Here is a 17,525-nt window from a genome sequence, read left to right as displayed (position 1 = left end):
TCACACCACTTCCCTCCATCTCGTCTCTTGCACACAACATATGTCTACTCTTCTTCTGACCAATACTTCCACCACTTCTCCTGATCTCCCTGTCATTGTCCCGACATTCCATGTCCCAAACCTCAGAAACCGATCTCCACTTCGGGCTGTACCCTGCCCATATGTAGTTGTAAGTCATGGTTCTCTTTTTGAGGCAATGTTTTTATGGCCGGATGCCCTTCCTGACGCCAACCCTCTGTCGCCTCTTATGACACGCAGGGATACGGTGTACCTATTCTAACCAGGGTACACACCGGTGAAAAACACACACGTCTAAAATTGGGTCATGACCTTAAATTAGGTCAAGGTCAAAAAGTTATGTCAACCCCGCATCGTTTTTATTCCAATTATTGATGCAAAATTTCATAAAAGTTTGAGCCAGTTCCGAGATACCGCTCAGAAATTGATACAGTTTTGAAATCTGGAGTGTTGGACATGCAGGAAGAAAAAAAAAAAATTCTAAATGGTGGTTTAGTGCTACTGGGGGTCTTAGAACCTCTGCAGTGCAATTATAAACTGGGGTCACTAATTGTGGAAATAAACCTTCCAGCACCAATATGCTACTTGGGAGGCTTATTAGTCATCAGACAGTATTTGGCAATTCGCGGGGGTTACGGAGAAATTGTGAAATTAATAAAGGGAGCGGGAGGGGTAAAGGTTATTTTGACCCTCCTCGCCTCCCCCTAGCATGAATAGGGTTAAGGGTCAGCTTTACCAGTCACTCCACAATCCAACATTTTACAAGCAGCTGCAGTGTGTGGGAGAATATTTTGCGGTAATTACCACAGCACCGAAATAAGTCAAAAGAAAAAAGCCATGGTGTGGAGTAGGCGGTCACGTACGCACAAACACAAATGTGGAGGGGAAAATAATCCAAGGAGGAAGCTACCGGTCACTCTCAATCACAAGCGGAGCCGGTACGACAAATTTATCCTCTTTAAATAATCGAGCCTACAAAAGTCCACTGGTTTGCAAACTTTGCCCGGAGCACTCGGGCATATTGTAAATAGGTTCTGGGTACTCTGTGACGGAGTCAGGCCTGGCAGCCAAACTCAGCTGTTCCCTGCTGTGCCGTTGTGAGTGGGGAGCGTGAGAGGGGGCAGGAATGTCGACTTCAGTTTGGCAGCCATTGCTGCAATCTCGGAATCGTGTGCCTCGTGACTTCTGACCACCTTGGTGAATTTGAGCACACCTGCACGCAAACATGGAAAGATCACGAATCGAACAAAAAAAAAATGTCGATTACAATATGTTTTACATATTTTATTAAATGTGAAAATTAACTTTGGTCCCATAAACCCTGAAGTGTTTTATCGTCTTACAAACCACTTTTTTAAAAACAAAATGGGGCTCGTGGTGTCACGGGATGACAGAGGATAAAAGACAAACTGACAGAGGGGTAATGGCAACGGTGGAACGCAACAAACACAGGTAAAGAACAAAATGGAAGAGGAAACTGTGACCTGCAAGCAAGACAACTACTGGTGACGTTAGGTAGGGCTAATTGGGGTATAAAAGATTGGTGAATGACATCAAATTGTGGTGCACCGCCATCTTGAAACCCTGCAGGGAAGAGTGGCATTGAACAGCCTCAAGCAGCCGGCTCCACACCTGGGAGAAAAGAGGAACAAAATAGTTGGTGTGCAGCCGGCTCATGTTCTGGAAGTTTAACCAGGAGGAGGTCGACTGGAAGATCCATGAGTAGGGGGAGTGGGAGGGCTGAGGGGGAGAGAGAGAGCACCTTGTCCAAGGAAAGAAGAAGCCTGGTGTTGGCTTAATGATTAAAGTGGCTGATACAAAGAGAAAATAAATAGGTACAACGTTGGGTGGCAAAGCACAGACGGTATGTGGAACAGGTAAGGATGCTTCATACCCCAGGTAGGCCCAAAGAGCCAGAGGTGGAACCCTCTCCTCCCACACCCTCCCTCCCCATCCCCATCCTGTTTCCTATAAATGAAGTACAGAAGCACCTTCTCCATCGTTGCTGAAACCATAGTTCTGGATCACTTGCTGCTGGATCACAATGGCCACCGGAAGCACCAGCTGAAGCATCTTGCACGTGTCGCCGCACGCACTTTCACGTGCTTCCTGAATGCGTGCGGCGTTCATGGGTTCAGCGAACGCAGCCAGCACCTGTGCCAAGATTGCTGTGCAGTACACAAGGGACAGTCAGGCACCTGGGAGATGGCAGGTAAATGTATCCTTTCTGTGTCACTCTTAGAACCACCTGTGATCCCAGGTTCACATCTCACATACTGTGTCGATCCATCGGTTTAATCAGGCCTTAGCCCTTGTATAAGTTTTAGACATTTACCAAAATAATTTGCTGCTTTGGACACACAATCCATAGCCATTTTGTGTGCAGTCATATGTACAGTAAAATCGTGTGGGATATTTACAAAGGAGTACAGTACGAGACAAACAAGATCCTGCTTATAATATACCGAGGCACTTTTAACTGTACTTCTCTGGAAACGTCATCTATCAGTCTCCGATATGAGATCAACAAAACTTGAGAGCTTTACATTCCACAGAACCCAGCAGAGAGATGTGATGCTGGAGTACCAGCCCACAAAGGGGAGCAATACTCCATTGAGCTACAGACAAAGTAGTTTTGACTTTGGGAGCAGTTTTGATTTTTCAAGCCTGGGGTTAAAGTGGTTGGTTTAAGATCTTAGGGTCTTGAGTTTGAGCCCCTTAGGCTATGAGCCAAGGGGGTTGGTCAGTACCATACAGATGGAGTAAGGCTCATTGTGATTTTTAGCAAGATATATGTCCCTAGATATGAAAAAAAAGTGATAGTGTATAACTCTCGGCCATCTCTGTGTTATCACCCGAAATATTATTATACGCCCGCTTTGCTTTGCCAAAAAATGTGATATTTGCTAAAATTGGAATAAATGTGTTTTTAAGGACCACAGAGTGCCAATAATTTGCATACTGGATGCCAACTAATATAGTAATAGAAATATAGAACATTTGTGGGGGTTATTTATCAAAATATTGATATAATGACAAAAAATATGTTAAATTTAGTGAAAAAGTGGTCGAAATCGCTTCGAGTTCAGAATTCGCATTGTACATTTTTGTCAATATTTCAAAAATGAAAACTCCCAGAGTAACATTTGACCCCTCAAAATCTTCGCAAGGAACCACTGCATTGGAATATATCATTACTTTGTAATATGGTGGTTGTTTGGGGCACATATTTTGGTAAAGTTCAAAATATGTTCAACAATACCCCCTAATTTTGATATTTTGGAACGAAACATAGCTTTTGAACATTTTAGGTTTATTCGTCTACTACTTTTGGTATCTCAGTGTAATTTTTGGTATTAGCTAGTATCCTAAAGTAGGTTTGTAACATCAGCTACATTATATTTCACAATGCATGCAAACTTGCTCCACACTCTAGGTTTACCATGATCTCTCGAACAAATACGATCTCGATCTCGATCTCGGCACTCTGTGGTCCTTAAAAACATATTTATTCCAATTTTAGCAAATATCACATTTTTTGGCGAAGCGAAGCGGGCGTATAATAATATTTCGGGTGATAACACAAATGGCCGAGAGTTATACACTGCTATCACTTTTTTTTCATATCTAGGGACATATATCTTGCTAAAAATCACAATGAGCCTTACTCCATCTGTATGGTACCAACCAGTCAATTTGGGGGGTCTGGCTCATAGCCTACCTGTCGTGTCGTTGAAATAACACCAGGTGGGTTGACAGCCTCTCATCCTTCTGAGGTCGGCAATACGAGTACCGGCTTACACTTAAAAACAGGGGCACTTCATCAGCGACACAACCGCGCTTCCAGAAAATGATGCAACCAGCAGCCACAGGCTACATACAAAATAGCAATTTTCTAGGAATGGCTCCCAGGAATGGCCCAGTCTGCAGACTGCCTTTGTAGAAGGAAGAATGAGTCTTGCTTGTGAAGGCTAGTGTCTATCTGCATCAACAGACATGTATGGTTTGTGAACACAAGATTTGGAGGCAAGGACCAAATTGAGACATTCTGGGCTAAATTTACGAAAGGCGCTGAGCAAGCATCTTCCTAACACATGCCTAACGCTTAAACGGTGACAAAAACATCGTTGTACGCACACTGGTAATCGCCCTTCTAAACAGCAATTTACGAAGGGAGATAAACAGCCGATTAGTTGTGCGCGTCTAAACAGCCGATTAACCTGTGAAACCCCGCCCCTATCTCCAACATCCAATCAAAATGATGCGCTTGCATGGAATCACAGCGCCACGAACAAATGTTGGAGGAGATTCAGCGAATTGCTCCTCATCGTAGGTTGATCCAGGCCATTTTACACTAGATTCAGCATAATGATTCCTTCGAGAGTCCGTAACTCGACAAATTTGATATCGTCATACTTCTTCATTGCATCTATCCTCGAAGATTCTTAATGCCCGTTGGCAACCTGCCCTATTCCTATCCTCTTCTGCCTCCTCTTGAGCCAATTCAAGCACTCCTAACATATTCATATTCACTGTTCCATGTAAACTACCAATTATAAGCCATGCAATGCAAGATGGCCTTAAACATGTCCTCACCGACGCCTAGACGTTTCTCTATTTAAATGTTTGTGATTAGGTTTTGATCAGCATTAGATAATTATCATCATTAGATCGATTATAATCGATCTTCAGCTATTGGCGACGAACTTTGAACATCGCTTGCACGAGATTAGCGATTCTACACAAGTCTAACACTTAAACACCTTTCGTAAATTCGGCCCATGGTCTTTTCACAAGCAAAGGTGAAAGAGGGAGGGAAGGAAGGGTGCAAGAGGGAGGAAAGGAAGGGTGCAAGAGGGAGGAAAGGAAGGGTGAACGAGGGAGGGAAGGAAGGGTGAACGAGGGAGGAAAGGAAGGGTGCAAGAGGGAGGAAAGGAAGGGTGCAAGAGGGAGGAAAGGAAGGGTGCAAGAGGGAGGAAAGGAAGGGTGCAAGAGGGAGGAAAGGAAGGGTGGAAGAGAGAGGAAAGGAAGGGTGAAAGAGGGAGGGAAGGTAGGGTGAAAGAGGGAGGGAAGGTAGGGTGAAAGAGGGAGGAAAGGAAGGGTGAAAGACGGAGGAAAGGAAGGGTGCAAGAGGGAGGAAAGGAAGGGTGAAAGAGGGAGGAAAGGAAGGGTGAAAGAGGGAGGAAAGGAAGGGTGCAAGAGGGAGGAAAGGAAGGGTGAAAGAGGGAGGAAAGGAAGGGTGGAAGAGAGAGGAAAGGAAGGGTGAAAGAGGGAGGAAAGGAAGGGTGAAAGAGGGAGGAAAGGAAGGGTGAAAGAGGGAGGAAAGGAAGGGTGAAAGAGGGAGGAAAGGAAGGGTGCAAGAGAGGGAGGGAAGGAAGGGTGCAAGAGGGAGGGTGAGATGGTGAAAGAGGGAGGGTGAGATGGAGGGAAGGAAGGGTGCAAGAGGGAGGGAAGGGTGCAAGAGGGAGGGAAGGGTGCAAGAGGGAGGGAAGGGTGCAAGAGGGAGGGAAGGGTGCAAGAGGGAGGGAAGGGTGCAAGAGGGAGGGAAGGGTGCAAGAGGGAGGGAAGGGTGCAAGAGGGAGGGAAGGGTGCAAGAGGGAGGGAAGGGTGCAAGAGCGAGGGAAGGGTGCAAGAGGGAGGGAAGGGTGCAAGAGGGAGGGAAGGGTGCAAGAGGGAGGGAAGGGTGCAAGAGGGAGGGAAGGGTGCAAGAGGGAGGGAAGGGTGCAAGAGGGAGGGAAGGGTGCAAGAGGGAGGGAAGGGTGCAAGAGGGAGGGAAGGGTGCAAGAGGGAGGGAAGGGTGCAAGAGGGAGGGAAGGGTGCAAGAGGGAGGGAAGGGTGCAAGAGGGAGGGAAGGGTGCACGAGGGAGGGAAGGGTGCAAGAGGGAGGGAAGGGTGCAAGAGGGAGGGAAGGGTGCAAGAGGGAGGGAGGAATGGTGAAAGAGGGAGGGTGAGATGGTGAAAGAGGAAGGGAAGGAAGGGTGCAAGAGGGAGGGAAGGAAGGGTGCAAGAGGGAGGGAAGGAAGGGTGCAAGAGGGAGGGAAGGAAGGGTGCAAGAGGGAGGGAAGGAAGGATGCAAGAGGGAGGGAAGGAAGGGTGTAAGAGGGAGGGAAGGAAGGGTGCAAGAGGGAGGGAAGGGTGCAAGAGGGACAGAAGGAAGGAAGGAAGAGGGGAGGAAGAAGGGAGGAAGAAGGGTGGAAGAAGGGTGGAAGAAGGGTGGAAGAAGGGTGGAAGAAGGGTGGAAGAAGGGGTGGAAGAGGGGTGGAAGAGGGGTGGAAGAGGGGTGGAAGAGGGGTGGAAGAGGGGTGGAAGAGGGGTGGACGAGGGTGGGAGGGGTGGCAGAGGTGGAAGAGGGGTGGAAGAGGGGTGGAAGGAGGGGTGGAAGAGGGGTGGAAGGAGGAGTGGGAGGGGTGGACGAGGGTGGAAGAGGGGTGGAAGAGGGGTGGAAGAGGGGTGGAAGAGGGGTGGAAGAGGAGTGGAAGAGGGGTGGAAGAGGAGTGGAAGAGGAGTGGAAGAGGGGTGGAAGAGGGGTGGAAGAGGGGTGGAAGAGGGGTGGAAGAGGGGTGGAAGAGGGGTGGAAGAGGGGTGGAAGAGGGGTGGAAGAGTGGTGGAAGAGTGGAGGAAGTGTGGAGGAAGGGTGGAAGAAGGGTGGAAGAAGGGTGGAAGAAGGGTGGAAGAAGGGTGGAAGAGGGGTGGAAGAAGGGTGGAAGAGGGGTGGAAGAAGGGTGGAAGAGGGGTGGAAGAGGGGTGGAAGAGGGGTGGAAGAGGAGTGGAAGAGGAGTGGAAGAAGGGTGGAAGAAGGGTGGAAGAGGAGTGGAAGAAGGGTGGAAGAAGGGTGGAAGAAGGGTGGAAGAAGGGTGGAAGAAGGGTGGAAGAAGGGTGGAAGAAGGGTGGAAGAGGGGTGGAAGAGGGGTGGAAGAGGGGTGGAAGAGGGGTGGAAGAGGGGTGGAAGAGGGGTGGAAGAGGGGTGGAAGAGGAGTGGAAGAGGAGTGGAAGAGGAGTGGAAGAGGGGTGGAAGAGGAGTGGGAGAGGGGTGGGAGAGGAGTGGAAGAGGAGTGGGAGAGGAGTGGGAGAGGAGTGGAAGAGGAGTGGAAGAGGAGTGGAAGAGGAGTGGAAGAAGGGTGGAAGAAGGGTGGAAGAAGGGTGGAAGAAGGGTGGAAGAAGGGTGGAAGAAGGGTGGAAGAAGGGTGGAAGAAGGGTGGAAGGGTGGAAGAAGGGTGGAAGAGGGGTGGAGGGGTGGACGAGGAGTGGAAGAGGGGTGGAAGAGGAATGGAGGAGGGGTGGAAGGATGGAGTGAAAGGGGGGGGGGGGTGGAAGGATGGAGTGAAAGGGAGGGGGGGGAACAGTGGAAGAGGGAGGAGGAAGGAGTTGAAGCGGGGTGGAGGAGGAAGGATACACCAAAGACAGACTTGACTACCAGTACCACGACCTTGAGGAAGGATACAGGTATGAGAGAGAGTTCACCCCTGAGATTTGTAAAATGATGTAAAAACTATCGAAACGACAAACAGTTTTTTAAAAAGGCAAAAAAGAAATAATAATTCGAATCCTCCTTTAGTAACAAAAAGGCGACTGGTTAATTTATCGGTCCTACTGTAAAAGAAGAATGTGTTAAATAAAATGATTCGCTGCATATTGTGGTGCAAAACGAGGTTATGGAACATAAACTTGTTCGGTAAAGAGGTTCATACTGTATATGTCAAGCGGTTCATTGTGATTATATATATATATTGACTATTGTGGTGCATAAAGCGTTCATCATCATGAGACATTTCAACGTTCACTTTTTAATATCCAGTCAGGATTCTAGAAAACTCAAACTCACCTTTAATTTGTTCCGTCGTATGTGAGCCCGATTGGCAGGTCGCCATTGCAACGACTTTTTTTTGTCACTTTCGAGTTAAATACCTTCACACATATAGCAACAACTAACGTGCAAGCCTTTTCGTCACCGCCCACCGGTCTATTTCGCGAGACGTCACTTCCTCAATGGACGGTTGTTGTTGTTTTACGATCAAAATATCCGGCCAGAACCCTCTCTCGATGCGATTCTTCGTATCAACATTTGTAATGGGTATTTCTCGACCTTAATAATTATTATTACGTTTAACAAACTAATAAACAGAGCGTAAAATGCAACAACAAAACATCAAGATAAAGGATGTATTGCACAGCGCGTCGAAAAACCGTCGTCGAATACACCGCTTAGAGATTCATAGGACAAAAATTGTGAGGCGCATCGATCGTTTCAAACTCAAATTTCTCATTTAATTCTGTCGAACCCAATCATATTCATTTTTGCGCACCATAATCCTTCGGGAATATCGGCTATCGTTATCTAATCTGCAGATATAATAATTTCCAAGAACTTTAAAAACTGCCTTGGTCTTCACTACTTTAACAACCTGTTATTCCTACTTTCTAGTGAGGTCGGTTGGGGACGTTTTTGGGCCGAAGTCATTCACGAACCAGCTGGCCAGGTCTGATCTTCAGGGATTTCTACATGCATGCGCACACAAAATGATAATCTTCATTGGCTGGAAGAGCCCTTTGAAGATTATGCAAAGAAAAAGAAGAGGGTGGGCAGGAATTTGTTGAGGGTGCTCACCAATGTTTAGCGAAAGCCACCGAGGGGGCTTTAACATCCTCAAGTAACGCCAGCAGAAGGGACAACCGGCTTAACGTCCATCCAAGAGACGACACTTTGTGATGTAATGCTCTGCTTGCCAAGCACAAACCTGAGCTTTTGTTATTGTCTGGTCGACGGTTCAAAGACAAGTGCACTTCCACTGCACTATGCTGCCAACTACCCTCAAGATGTAGTCTCAACCTTTTAAAAACAAAATTATGGACAATTTCCCTGTGAGCACAATGATGAAATTAATATATAATTAGCAATAGTACCCGCCCTATGGGCGGGGCTTCAATTGGGAGGCCCAAATGAAAAGGCAAAATATCAGAAATTGAAGGCTTTTTTTATTTTAAACGATTTATATAAACTTCCGTTAAATCATATCACACACAAATCATCAAAATCTAAACAGTATTTGTAGAATTTCAATAAAATCGACATCACTGTTCATATCGGTAAATATTATTCCATCGTGTTTGGAAAAACTGGAAAATTGGAAAATTGGGAAAACAATATAGCCTATTTTACTCCAGGGGGTCCCAGGATTACCCACCCAAAATTTCATTGCGATCGGTTCAGCCGTTTTTGCGGTACCTGGGAACAGACGGACAGACATTCGGTGAATTTTAGTGAGATTATGATAGGCCCATCAAACCTGAACAATGGTTGACGACCTATAGTTGTTTGGCCATCTTCTTTCCTTTTCAAATGCTGAGCGTCAAGCAAAGAAGCAGCACGTAACATTTCTTAAGTCTTTTGGAATGTCTCAACTGGAGTCCAAACAGCAGGACCTCCCAGACTCAGAGCGGATGCTTGAAGTCTAAGTATTACACCACCAGGTCTGGGTAAATAGTTCACACATTTATTCACCATTCTCAAGTCGATGGTACAAAGAGAAGCTTCAACCACCTGATTAAATAAGGTTTAAAAGAGAAAAACCACAAAACTTGACTTGATGCTGTCGAGCCCACAAGCGAATGAAGGGAAAAATAAAATAAAAAATAAAAAAAATGGACAAAGTAGCAACAAGTCATCAGTCAATGCAGCTGTCCCACCATGTGACCTTGGAGAAATCAAAGCAAGCAAGCTGTAGGAACAGCAGTCCGTAGGTTCTACGGTAAGTAGCGTGTTCGTGTCCTCGAGGAGCGCATCCGTGCTGAAGCCATTCATTTGCTTCAATGCTGAATCCATACCCGTGACCTCATTTCCTGTGGCAAATGGGTGGTGGCACATCCTGCTTCACGGACAAATCCCACCTACAATGTTTATTTCTTTCCTTTCACTGCTGCTTCCAGGCCTGTGATGTACTTGCTTGGGATCTTGTACTCATCTGCAGAAGTAAATATAAAAAGGGAGTTAGTTCACGGACGCTTGCCTTTTCCAAGGGCAATACTCACTGGTAAGCCGTCTACAGGTTGCCGTGTTGATACCAAGCATAACAGACAGAGGAGAGGGGATCTCACGAGATCTTGACGGCGACGGCACAGATTTTCGAAGCTGTACACGTTCTCCACGTTTTCAAAGTTAAGTCATTGTTCACAATTGTATTTTGTCGAAACTGTATTTATCTTTCGGTGTGTGAACCTATAGTGTGTCCCGAGGAAGTTTCTCAGTGTTAATCTTTCATAAATTAATCGTTTCTGTTTGCCGCACGTGTGCGGCCTTGCCTCAGGCTTCCCCGGGTCCCCTGTCGAAGTTTGTTCCTTCATTCGCTGTTTTTGCTAGGTTCTTAGATTTTTCCCTTCTCCCCCAAACTTCCCCGAACATCTACTCTTTGTCTAACGTTTTAACACCCCCCCGCCCCCCCCCCCAAAAAAGAAACAAAAAATAAAAAGTAAAAAAAGAACAACATTTATTTCCCTTTCTCCACGTGTGAAGTTGTCCCAACATATGCTTCCGTCCACGTGCACAGTCTCGCCCCGCCCCCATTATCTCCTTGCCTTCCACCTTTTCCCCTGATCACGTGACTCATGCTTATCCCTCAAGGCTCCCTCTCCCCGTTGGTATTTTTGTGAATATAAGACTGTTCTTCACGGTTCTGTTTAAATATGATTAAACTTTCCCCTGCAGTGTTTTATTCAGTGGTACATTACAACATGCTGTTTTTCTTCCTATTTAAAAGGCTTTTTTCAATTCCCTCTTCAATTCATTCCACTTCAAAAAAATATTCAATCTCTTACAATTCTTTCTCACTACATGCTCTAAATTCACAGTCATTCCACCCCTCCTCCATCTCAAACAGATCGCCAACTTGAAAATCACAATAAACCCAATTTGTGATAAATATTCGTCTTTCATCAATCATCCACTTTCGAAACTCCCCCCTTGCCCCTCCCCTCCAAATCTCCCCCTTGCCCCTCCCCTCAAAATCTCCCACTTTGCCCCTCCCCTCTTAAACTCTCCCCTTGCCCCTCCCCTCCTAAACTCCCCTTTGCCCCTCCCCTCCTAAACTCCCCCCTTGCCCCTCCCCTCCTAAACTCCCCCCTTGCCCCTCCCCTCCTAAACTCCCTCCTCACCCCTCCCCTCCTAAACTCCCTCCTAGCCCTTCCCATTGAAAACTCCCCCCCAACCCCTCCTCTTCAAATCTCCCACCCAACCATCCCTCTCCAATTCTCCCCCCTCCCACCTCCTCAAAGCTGCCTCCTCCCCACTTCGTCTCCCTTCTATCTCATACCTCCACCTCCCCCAACCTTCTACTTTCCTCTGCCCCCCCCCCCCTCAAACAACCCCTCACTGTGCCTCATCCCATCACCATCAAACCTTTCGTCCTCCTCATCCTTCCCTTTCTTGTAACTCTTCTGTAATCTCTGACACACTATCAACTGCTCTCCCTACGTCCCCCTCTCATCCTTCATCTGACCCTACCTCTCCCCTCCCCTGTCCTGCACCCGATGCTCCCCCTCTCTCCTCATTAATGGTATGGACCTCAAACATCCGGGGCCTTCGCTCAAACCTGATTGATCTCTCCATTCAGGTTGCTTCTGACAATACAGACTTGATCTACTTAACAGAAACTTTCCTCCTTCAAGATGTCTATGATCCCTTAATATCTCTTCCTGGTTACTCCCTCCTCCGGTATGATAGACTTGAGCCTTGTCCTGGTGGTGGGGTGGCTATCTTTATCAAAAACTCTCTTCCTCACTCTCCTTGCACTGCCCTCTCTCCACCCCACCCCCAGGAGTACCTCTGGCTATGGCTTCCTCTCCACTCCCACCTTTTGTTCATATGTGTTCTGTACCGTCCTCCAAACAGTGATGACTATTTACATTTCGCTGTCAGAAAACATGGACCAACTTCTATCAACTCATCCAAACTCTCTCTTCCTCATATGTGGCGACTTCAACTGTCATCATGCCAGCTGGCTGGGTGTGGGTTCCTCTCTCACTAGCCATGGCACCTCAGCAAAGGACTTCTGTGACTCATTGAGACTGACACAATCTGTCAATTTCCCGACCCTGCTCTCAGTCAAAGGAGTATCTTCTCTTCCAGACTTGGTTATGACAAACTTCCCTGCAAATGTCTGCTGCTCTTCTTCTGCTCCAATCGTTTTTCTGATCATGTGCTTGTTAAAGTGGACATCTCTCTGGCCATTCTCAAAGAGCCTCCTCAGCGCCGACGAGTCTGGCATTTCACTCAGGCTGACTGGCACGGTCTTCAAGCAGCCATCAATCATCTGGACTGGTCTCACATCTGTACTGCCTCTGACATCAATTCTTCCTGGGAATTCTTCCAAAGCAACCTGCTCTCTCTCATGCACAGATTTTCTCGTCTTCAGTTGTCCTACCCTTCCTCCCGTCCATGGTACACTGAATCTTGTGGTGAGGCAGTTGCCCTGAAACAACTTGCCTTTGCCTCTTGGAAGGCCAATCCAACTGAAGGCAATCTCAGTTCCTTCCACCAAGCTCGGAACAAGTGTGTGTCTACCCTCAGGAGTGCCAGGAAGCACTATCTTTCGACACTCAAGATTGAACTCTCAAACCTGTCTCCTTCCTCCAAATCCTGGTGGCGTCTGGTCAAATCCGTTTCTGGTGATTGTTCCCCCTCCATCCCCTCCCTTACCTCAAATGGCTACACAGTTGACACCGCACGTGACAAAGCCGAATGCCCCAACTCTGTGTTTGCCTCAAAATCTTGTGTCCCAAACCCATCCCTCTCTGTTCCCACCTTTCCCAGTCGAACCCAACTGCTCTTGGACTCTGTGTCCTTCTCTCCTGACAAGGTGGAGAAGTTTCTGTCAAACCTCGACTCTGATTCTGCAACTGGACCAGACGGCATCAGCCCACGGGTCCTAAAATCCTGCTCTGCCGCTCTATCTCACCCTCTCTCTGTTCTTTTCACCCTCTCTTTTGCTCAAGGTCATCTGCCAGCATCTTGGAAATCAGCAAACATTACCGCTTTACACAAAAAAGGTGCAAAAACAGACCATTGCAACTACAGACCAATCAGCCTGCTCCCAATTATCAGCAAAATCATGGAATCCATCATTGCTTCGGATATCAAATCCTTCCTCTTCTCCAATGGCTTGATCTCTGATCATCAATTTGGATTCAGACCAGGTCATTCTACTCTGGACATGTTGCTTCTGCTGTCTCAACAATGGATGGAGGTCCTCAATGCCAAACAGGAAATCAGAGCTGTCTCTCTTGACATATCACGTGCCTTCGATACGGTCTGACACCCAGCTCTGCTCACCAAACTCTCCTCCTATGGTATCCATGGAAATCTCCACTCATGGCTTGCGGACTTCCTCTCTGGTCGTAGGCAACGTGTGGCCTTGAATGGATTTCTCTCATCTCCCCTTCCTGTTGTGGCTGGAGTTCCCCAAGGTAGTGTTCTGGGCCCTGTGCTATTTCTGGTCTTCATCAATGATCTCTCTAACTCTGGAAAATCCTCTCTATCTCTTTGCTGATGACACCACTATCTGCCGCTCCATTCCTCATCCCTCAGATCGGCAGTCTGCAGCCTCCTCACTCTCTGCAGACCTGGACAAAATCACAGACTGGTCAAACAAGTGGAACATGTCTTTCAATCCTGACAAATCTCACACTCTTACTATGTCTCTCCGAAAAGACCGACTGGAAAACCCTCCCATCTACTTTCTCAACAATCCTCTCCAAGAAGTTCTGTCGCTCAAGCTTTTGGGTCTGACTATCTGCCATGATCTTTCTTGGGAAAACCACATTTCCAAGCTGGCCTCCAAAGCCAGTCGCCGACTGGGCATCCTCCATCATGCGAAGTCCTTCCTTGGCACACCTGAGCTCCTCACCACATACAAGGCTTTCATCCGCAGCTCAATGGAATACTGTTCCCCCCTCTGGGCTGGTGCTCCTGCCTCACACCTAGCTTGGCTTCACGCTGTTGAAACCAAAGCCTTCAGAATCATTGGAATCTCCTGCGATGAAGCTAACTCCGAGGGCCTTTCACTCACTCACCGGAGACAGATTGGTGGTCTTTCTGTCTTCTACCGACTCCTCTCCGGCCTTGCTCCCCCAGCTCTCTCTGTGCTCTGTCCCCCTAATATTCCTGTAGGTCGCACAAGATCTGCCAGCAACCCTCTTATGGTTAAACTGCCAAAATCTAGGCTCTCTGCTCACCTTCACTCTTTCATTCCCCTTTTCTCCCGCCTCTAGAACAAACTCCCCCACTCCCTTCAATCCCACTCCTCCCTCCAGGTCTTTAAAACAGCTGTTCACCACCATCTCGTCTTCCCCCATCCAAAACCTTGATCTTTTCTACACCTGGTAATTCACCCCAGATACACCTTTTTTGAAATTCCAACTTCTTTGCTGGAAGTCCTTGCAGTGTTCATGTTTTATACCTCTCCGACCTCCCCCCAAGCCCTCTCCCTCCCACATTTCTCTCGATGTCCATGCTCTCAAATGTTGTGTTTGTGTCCTTCCCCCTCTCTCCTCATCTTGTCTACCGCTCCTTTTTTTTTGTGTTTTATGTCGGTTTGACTTTTTGTGTGATTAATGTTAGCTCTTTCACGAGCCTCGATCTTGTATACAAAAAATAAAATAAAAAGTTTGAATGATACCGAGACTCCGACATGATTGCAGTGGTTTATTCAATTTTACCGATGGTGTTAATGCTAACTTTGGGACAGGTGACCTGTTGTATTGGTTTGGCCTCAACATGAGAACAGACTGTGTTTTGTAAATGTGGAGAAATGTGATCAACTTCCTGTATGTTGTCTTGTGTCCCCTCCCTCCAGTCTTTCAAGAGTGCTTCCTATCAACTACCTCATACTTTCTCCCATACTCACACTCACCTCTACTTTCTTCCATTCCCACTGAACCGACCCACTCCTCCCCCCCAATACCCTACCTCTCTATCCTTTCAGCCACTCAACCATTAATGTATGATGTCTGTCTCCATGTTCCCCTTTGATACACCGTCATCTGCTGCCAAATGTGGTTTCACTCCTCCATGAGCTTAGACTTCCGTATACAAAAGATATGGTGGGACAAATGAGATATTGTCTCAACAATGGATGAAATCAACAGAATGTTGATCGAGCTAAGCTCAGACCCGTGGGCAGCACGGAGAAGCTGACGTTTTGGACATTAAGCTCTTTTGCCCCGACGAAGGGTTAACGCCCGAAATGTCAGCTTCTCCTTGCTTCCCACGGCAGTTAGCAGACCCTGATCAACGTCCTATTTATTCCATCCAACGTTCTCGATATCCACAGACGCAGATTGACACGGTTTTACCAGCGAGACAAATTCTTCATTTGACCTATTGTCTTAGTTTAGCTTCTAATGAAAATAAGATGATACCATGTACTGTGTGTATTGTATAAAGGGGTGAAAATCAGTATCAAAGATCATTTACAACATCAAGAATAGCACTTTCAAGGTGATCTGGAAAAAAAAAAATATAGAACAGTTTCAGGGACGATTCAGATCAACAGATGCAATATAACAATTGGGCAGAATGCAGCAAACCAAGGAAACCCAATTGATGGAACATGCCATTCAAATATGGAAATTGAGGAGGAGGGAAATCAACAAAGCTACAATTTCCATTAAAAAGAGGACAAAGGTTAACACAGACAAAGAACTAGAACGGCACTCAGGAGAGAGCATACCTCCGCCACGCTGAACAGTTTACCTTTTGTTTCCCACCGATAGGCCGGATCTGCATCCTGACCATTTGTCCTTGTCCCACACCAAATCTAATCGGCTTGTTCTTGTCACCTCCACCCAACTCGCCCACAAAATTTTGTCATAGCTTGTCCACAACTTTTTGAAATGTCATGCTATATATCGTTTTTGGCCCCATCTCTCAATGAAGCATCACCTGGAAAAAATTTCGTATCCCGATCCAAATCTTCTCCAAAATCAAATAATTTCGCCACTATGACACATCCAACATGTCCACAAAGTTTCATCAAAATCCATACGTAACCTTTTGAGATTCCGTGCTCACAGACAAACAGAGAGGGGTGAAAACAATCTCCATCCACCTTTGGTGGCAGAGGTAATGATTAAACTTTAAAGGTGTGCTGTGTGCTGATATTCCAGAAAAAGAGTCTCACCAACGAGCAGTGTCGACATAAGAGCCACCTGGTTTCCTTGTACCTGAAGCTGGCTCAGCGAGCGATGGCCGGGCACCAGGTTCGAGGTGACACTCGCCTGTGCCCGTCGCTGCAACAGCCGCCCAAATGCTTCCAGATCCACACCGAAGAGCTCAAGGTTTCGCACAAGTGTCACCTCAGGGGAGTGGAGGAGGGGAGGGGTAAAGTTACTTGGAATGTTGGTAATGGGATGTGGGAAGCTGAATTTCAGGCTCACAACTCATTAAGGAGTTCATTAGTCCACTAAGGTTGGAGAACATTTACTTCCATTCCCAATAAATGTGCTGCTAAAATGTTGTGAGATGGGACAAGGGGCAGGCTATCGAGTTAGTAAGATCTACCTTTTTGTTTCCTCCTCGCCGTGCTACGGTGACCTCTATAGGTACCACGTCTCCCTTGCGGATCTCTTCTTTTCTCCCAGGGAATACCACTTTGTGACATGGGTTCAACCGCTTCATGCATCTAGTAAATAATGGGGAAACGCAAAGGACTGTGGGCTGCCTTACCTAGTTATGGGTTACCTCACCCCAAAGATTGTGACAATTCTACAACTCGAACTCACAACAATGAAGCAAAGAGCACACTGTATAACAGCTAGATATGCATTTTGCGGAGGAAATCAAAATTTACGGATTGGTAAAGAGCAGTAATATAATACATACAGTGATACGATGCAGTGGCAGTCAGTTCCATATAATATATTTATTTAATTATTTTTCAAACACAAACTTGTTTTTGGTGCAGTGCGAGGTTGCCAAGCCCCGAGCACAGTATATTTACCACCCCCGCCCTCGTCGGATTGCCATTTTTATTCCTACGACCGCTCGGCAGAAACATCCGTGCCCCGTGATGGTGTGGTGACCCTGTCCAGGATAAATTAGAACCTGGAGACGTTCATAACTTATTGCTGGTGCCCTGAAGCTCTGTCTCGACTATGGGCTCAACCACCCTTCTTGCTCCGAAATCAGAAACACTATTATCGAGGAAGGGATACGTTTGTATCACAAGTGAGAAACATAAAAGTCAAGGAACTCATCCCAAAGCCTTTTCCACTTTGCCCATTTCCTTCGCAAGAACAATGACAACTCAGCTGTGCAGGATGCCCATTATAAGATTTAAAAAATAAACAAAACAATCCACAGTTTCATAGCAACGATAGTTAAGAGGGGATGGGGGACGTATGTGGAACGTTTAGACATCTGTGCTGCATTTCAGATTGGGCCTTCAGAACAGTCTTCATAGGCCGAGGGTGGGGGAAGGCTTTATGACTACCCCTTGTATGTTATGCTGAATAAAAAA

General features: G+C 46.8%; 2 protein-coding genes across 3 annotated transcripts in view; both read right to left on the bottom strand.

Moving 5' to 3' along the window:
- Positions 1 to 355: 355 nt before the first annotated feature.
- On the bottom strand, positions 356 to 8,006 carry C4H12orf57 (chromosome 4 C12orf57 homolog). 2 transcript variants are annotated; one of them, XM_068114280.2, is made up of 3 exons: positions 7,841 to 8,006; positions 2,010 to 2,186; positions 356 to 1,231 (listed from the first exon to the last, which is right to left on the bottom strand). In XM_068114280.2, exons 1-3 carry the CDS (start codon positions 7,884 to 7,886, stop codon positions 1,092 to 1,094), a joined length of 363 nt encoding a protein of 120 aa, XP_067970381.1. In that variant the 5' UTR covers positions 7,887 to 8,006; the 3' UTR covers positions 356 to 1,091. The 2 variants fall into 2 exon arrangements, with proteins under 2 accessions (XP_067970381.1, XP_067970382.1); XM_068114281.2 differs by having other exon boundaries at positions 2,010 to 2,216; positions 7,841 to 7,992.
- Positions 8,007 to 8,971: 965 nt separating this feature from the next.
- Positions 8,972 to 17,525, bottom strand: part of EIF2D (eukaryotic translation initiation factor 2D) — a 33,218-nt gene continuing 24,664 nt past the window's right edge. The window contains exons 14-16 of the mRNA XM_068114293.2: positions 16,568 to 16,688; positions 16,188 to 16,362; positions 8,972 to 9,977 (exon numbers count right to left, since the gene is read on the bottom strand). Coding sequence (XP_067970394.1) covers positions 9,913 to 9,977; positions 16,188 to 16,362; positions 16,568 to 16,688 — 361 coding nt within the window. The 3' untranslated portion in view covers positions 8,972 to 9,912. The remainder of the gene's footprint in view (positions 9,978 to 16,187; positions 16,363 to 16,567; positions 16,689 to 17,525) is intronic.

This window comes from Myxine glutinosa, chromosome 4 (genome assembly GCF_964187855.1).
Source record: "Myxine glutinosa chromosome 4, kmMyxGlut1.1, whole genome shotgun sequence".
In the NCBI taxonomy this organism is placed as follows: domain Eukaryota; kingdom Metazoa; phylum Chordata; class Myxini; order Myxiniformes; family Myxinidae; genus Myxine; species Myxine glutinosa.
Note: the sequence above shows the minus strand (reverse complement) of the source record. Positions and strands in the feature narration are given on the sequence as shown.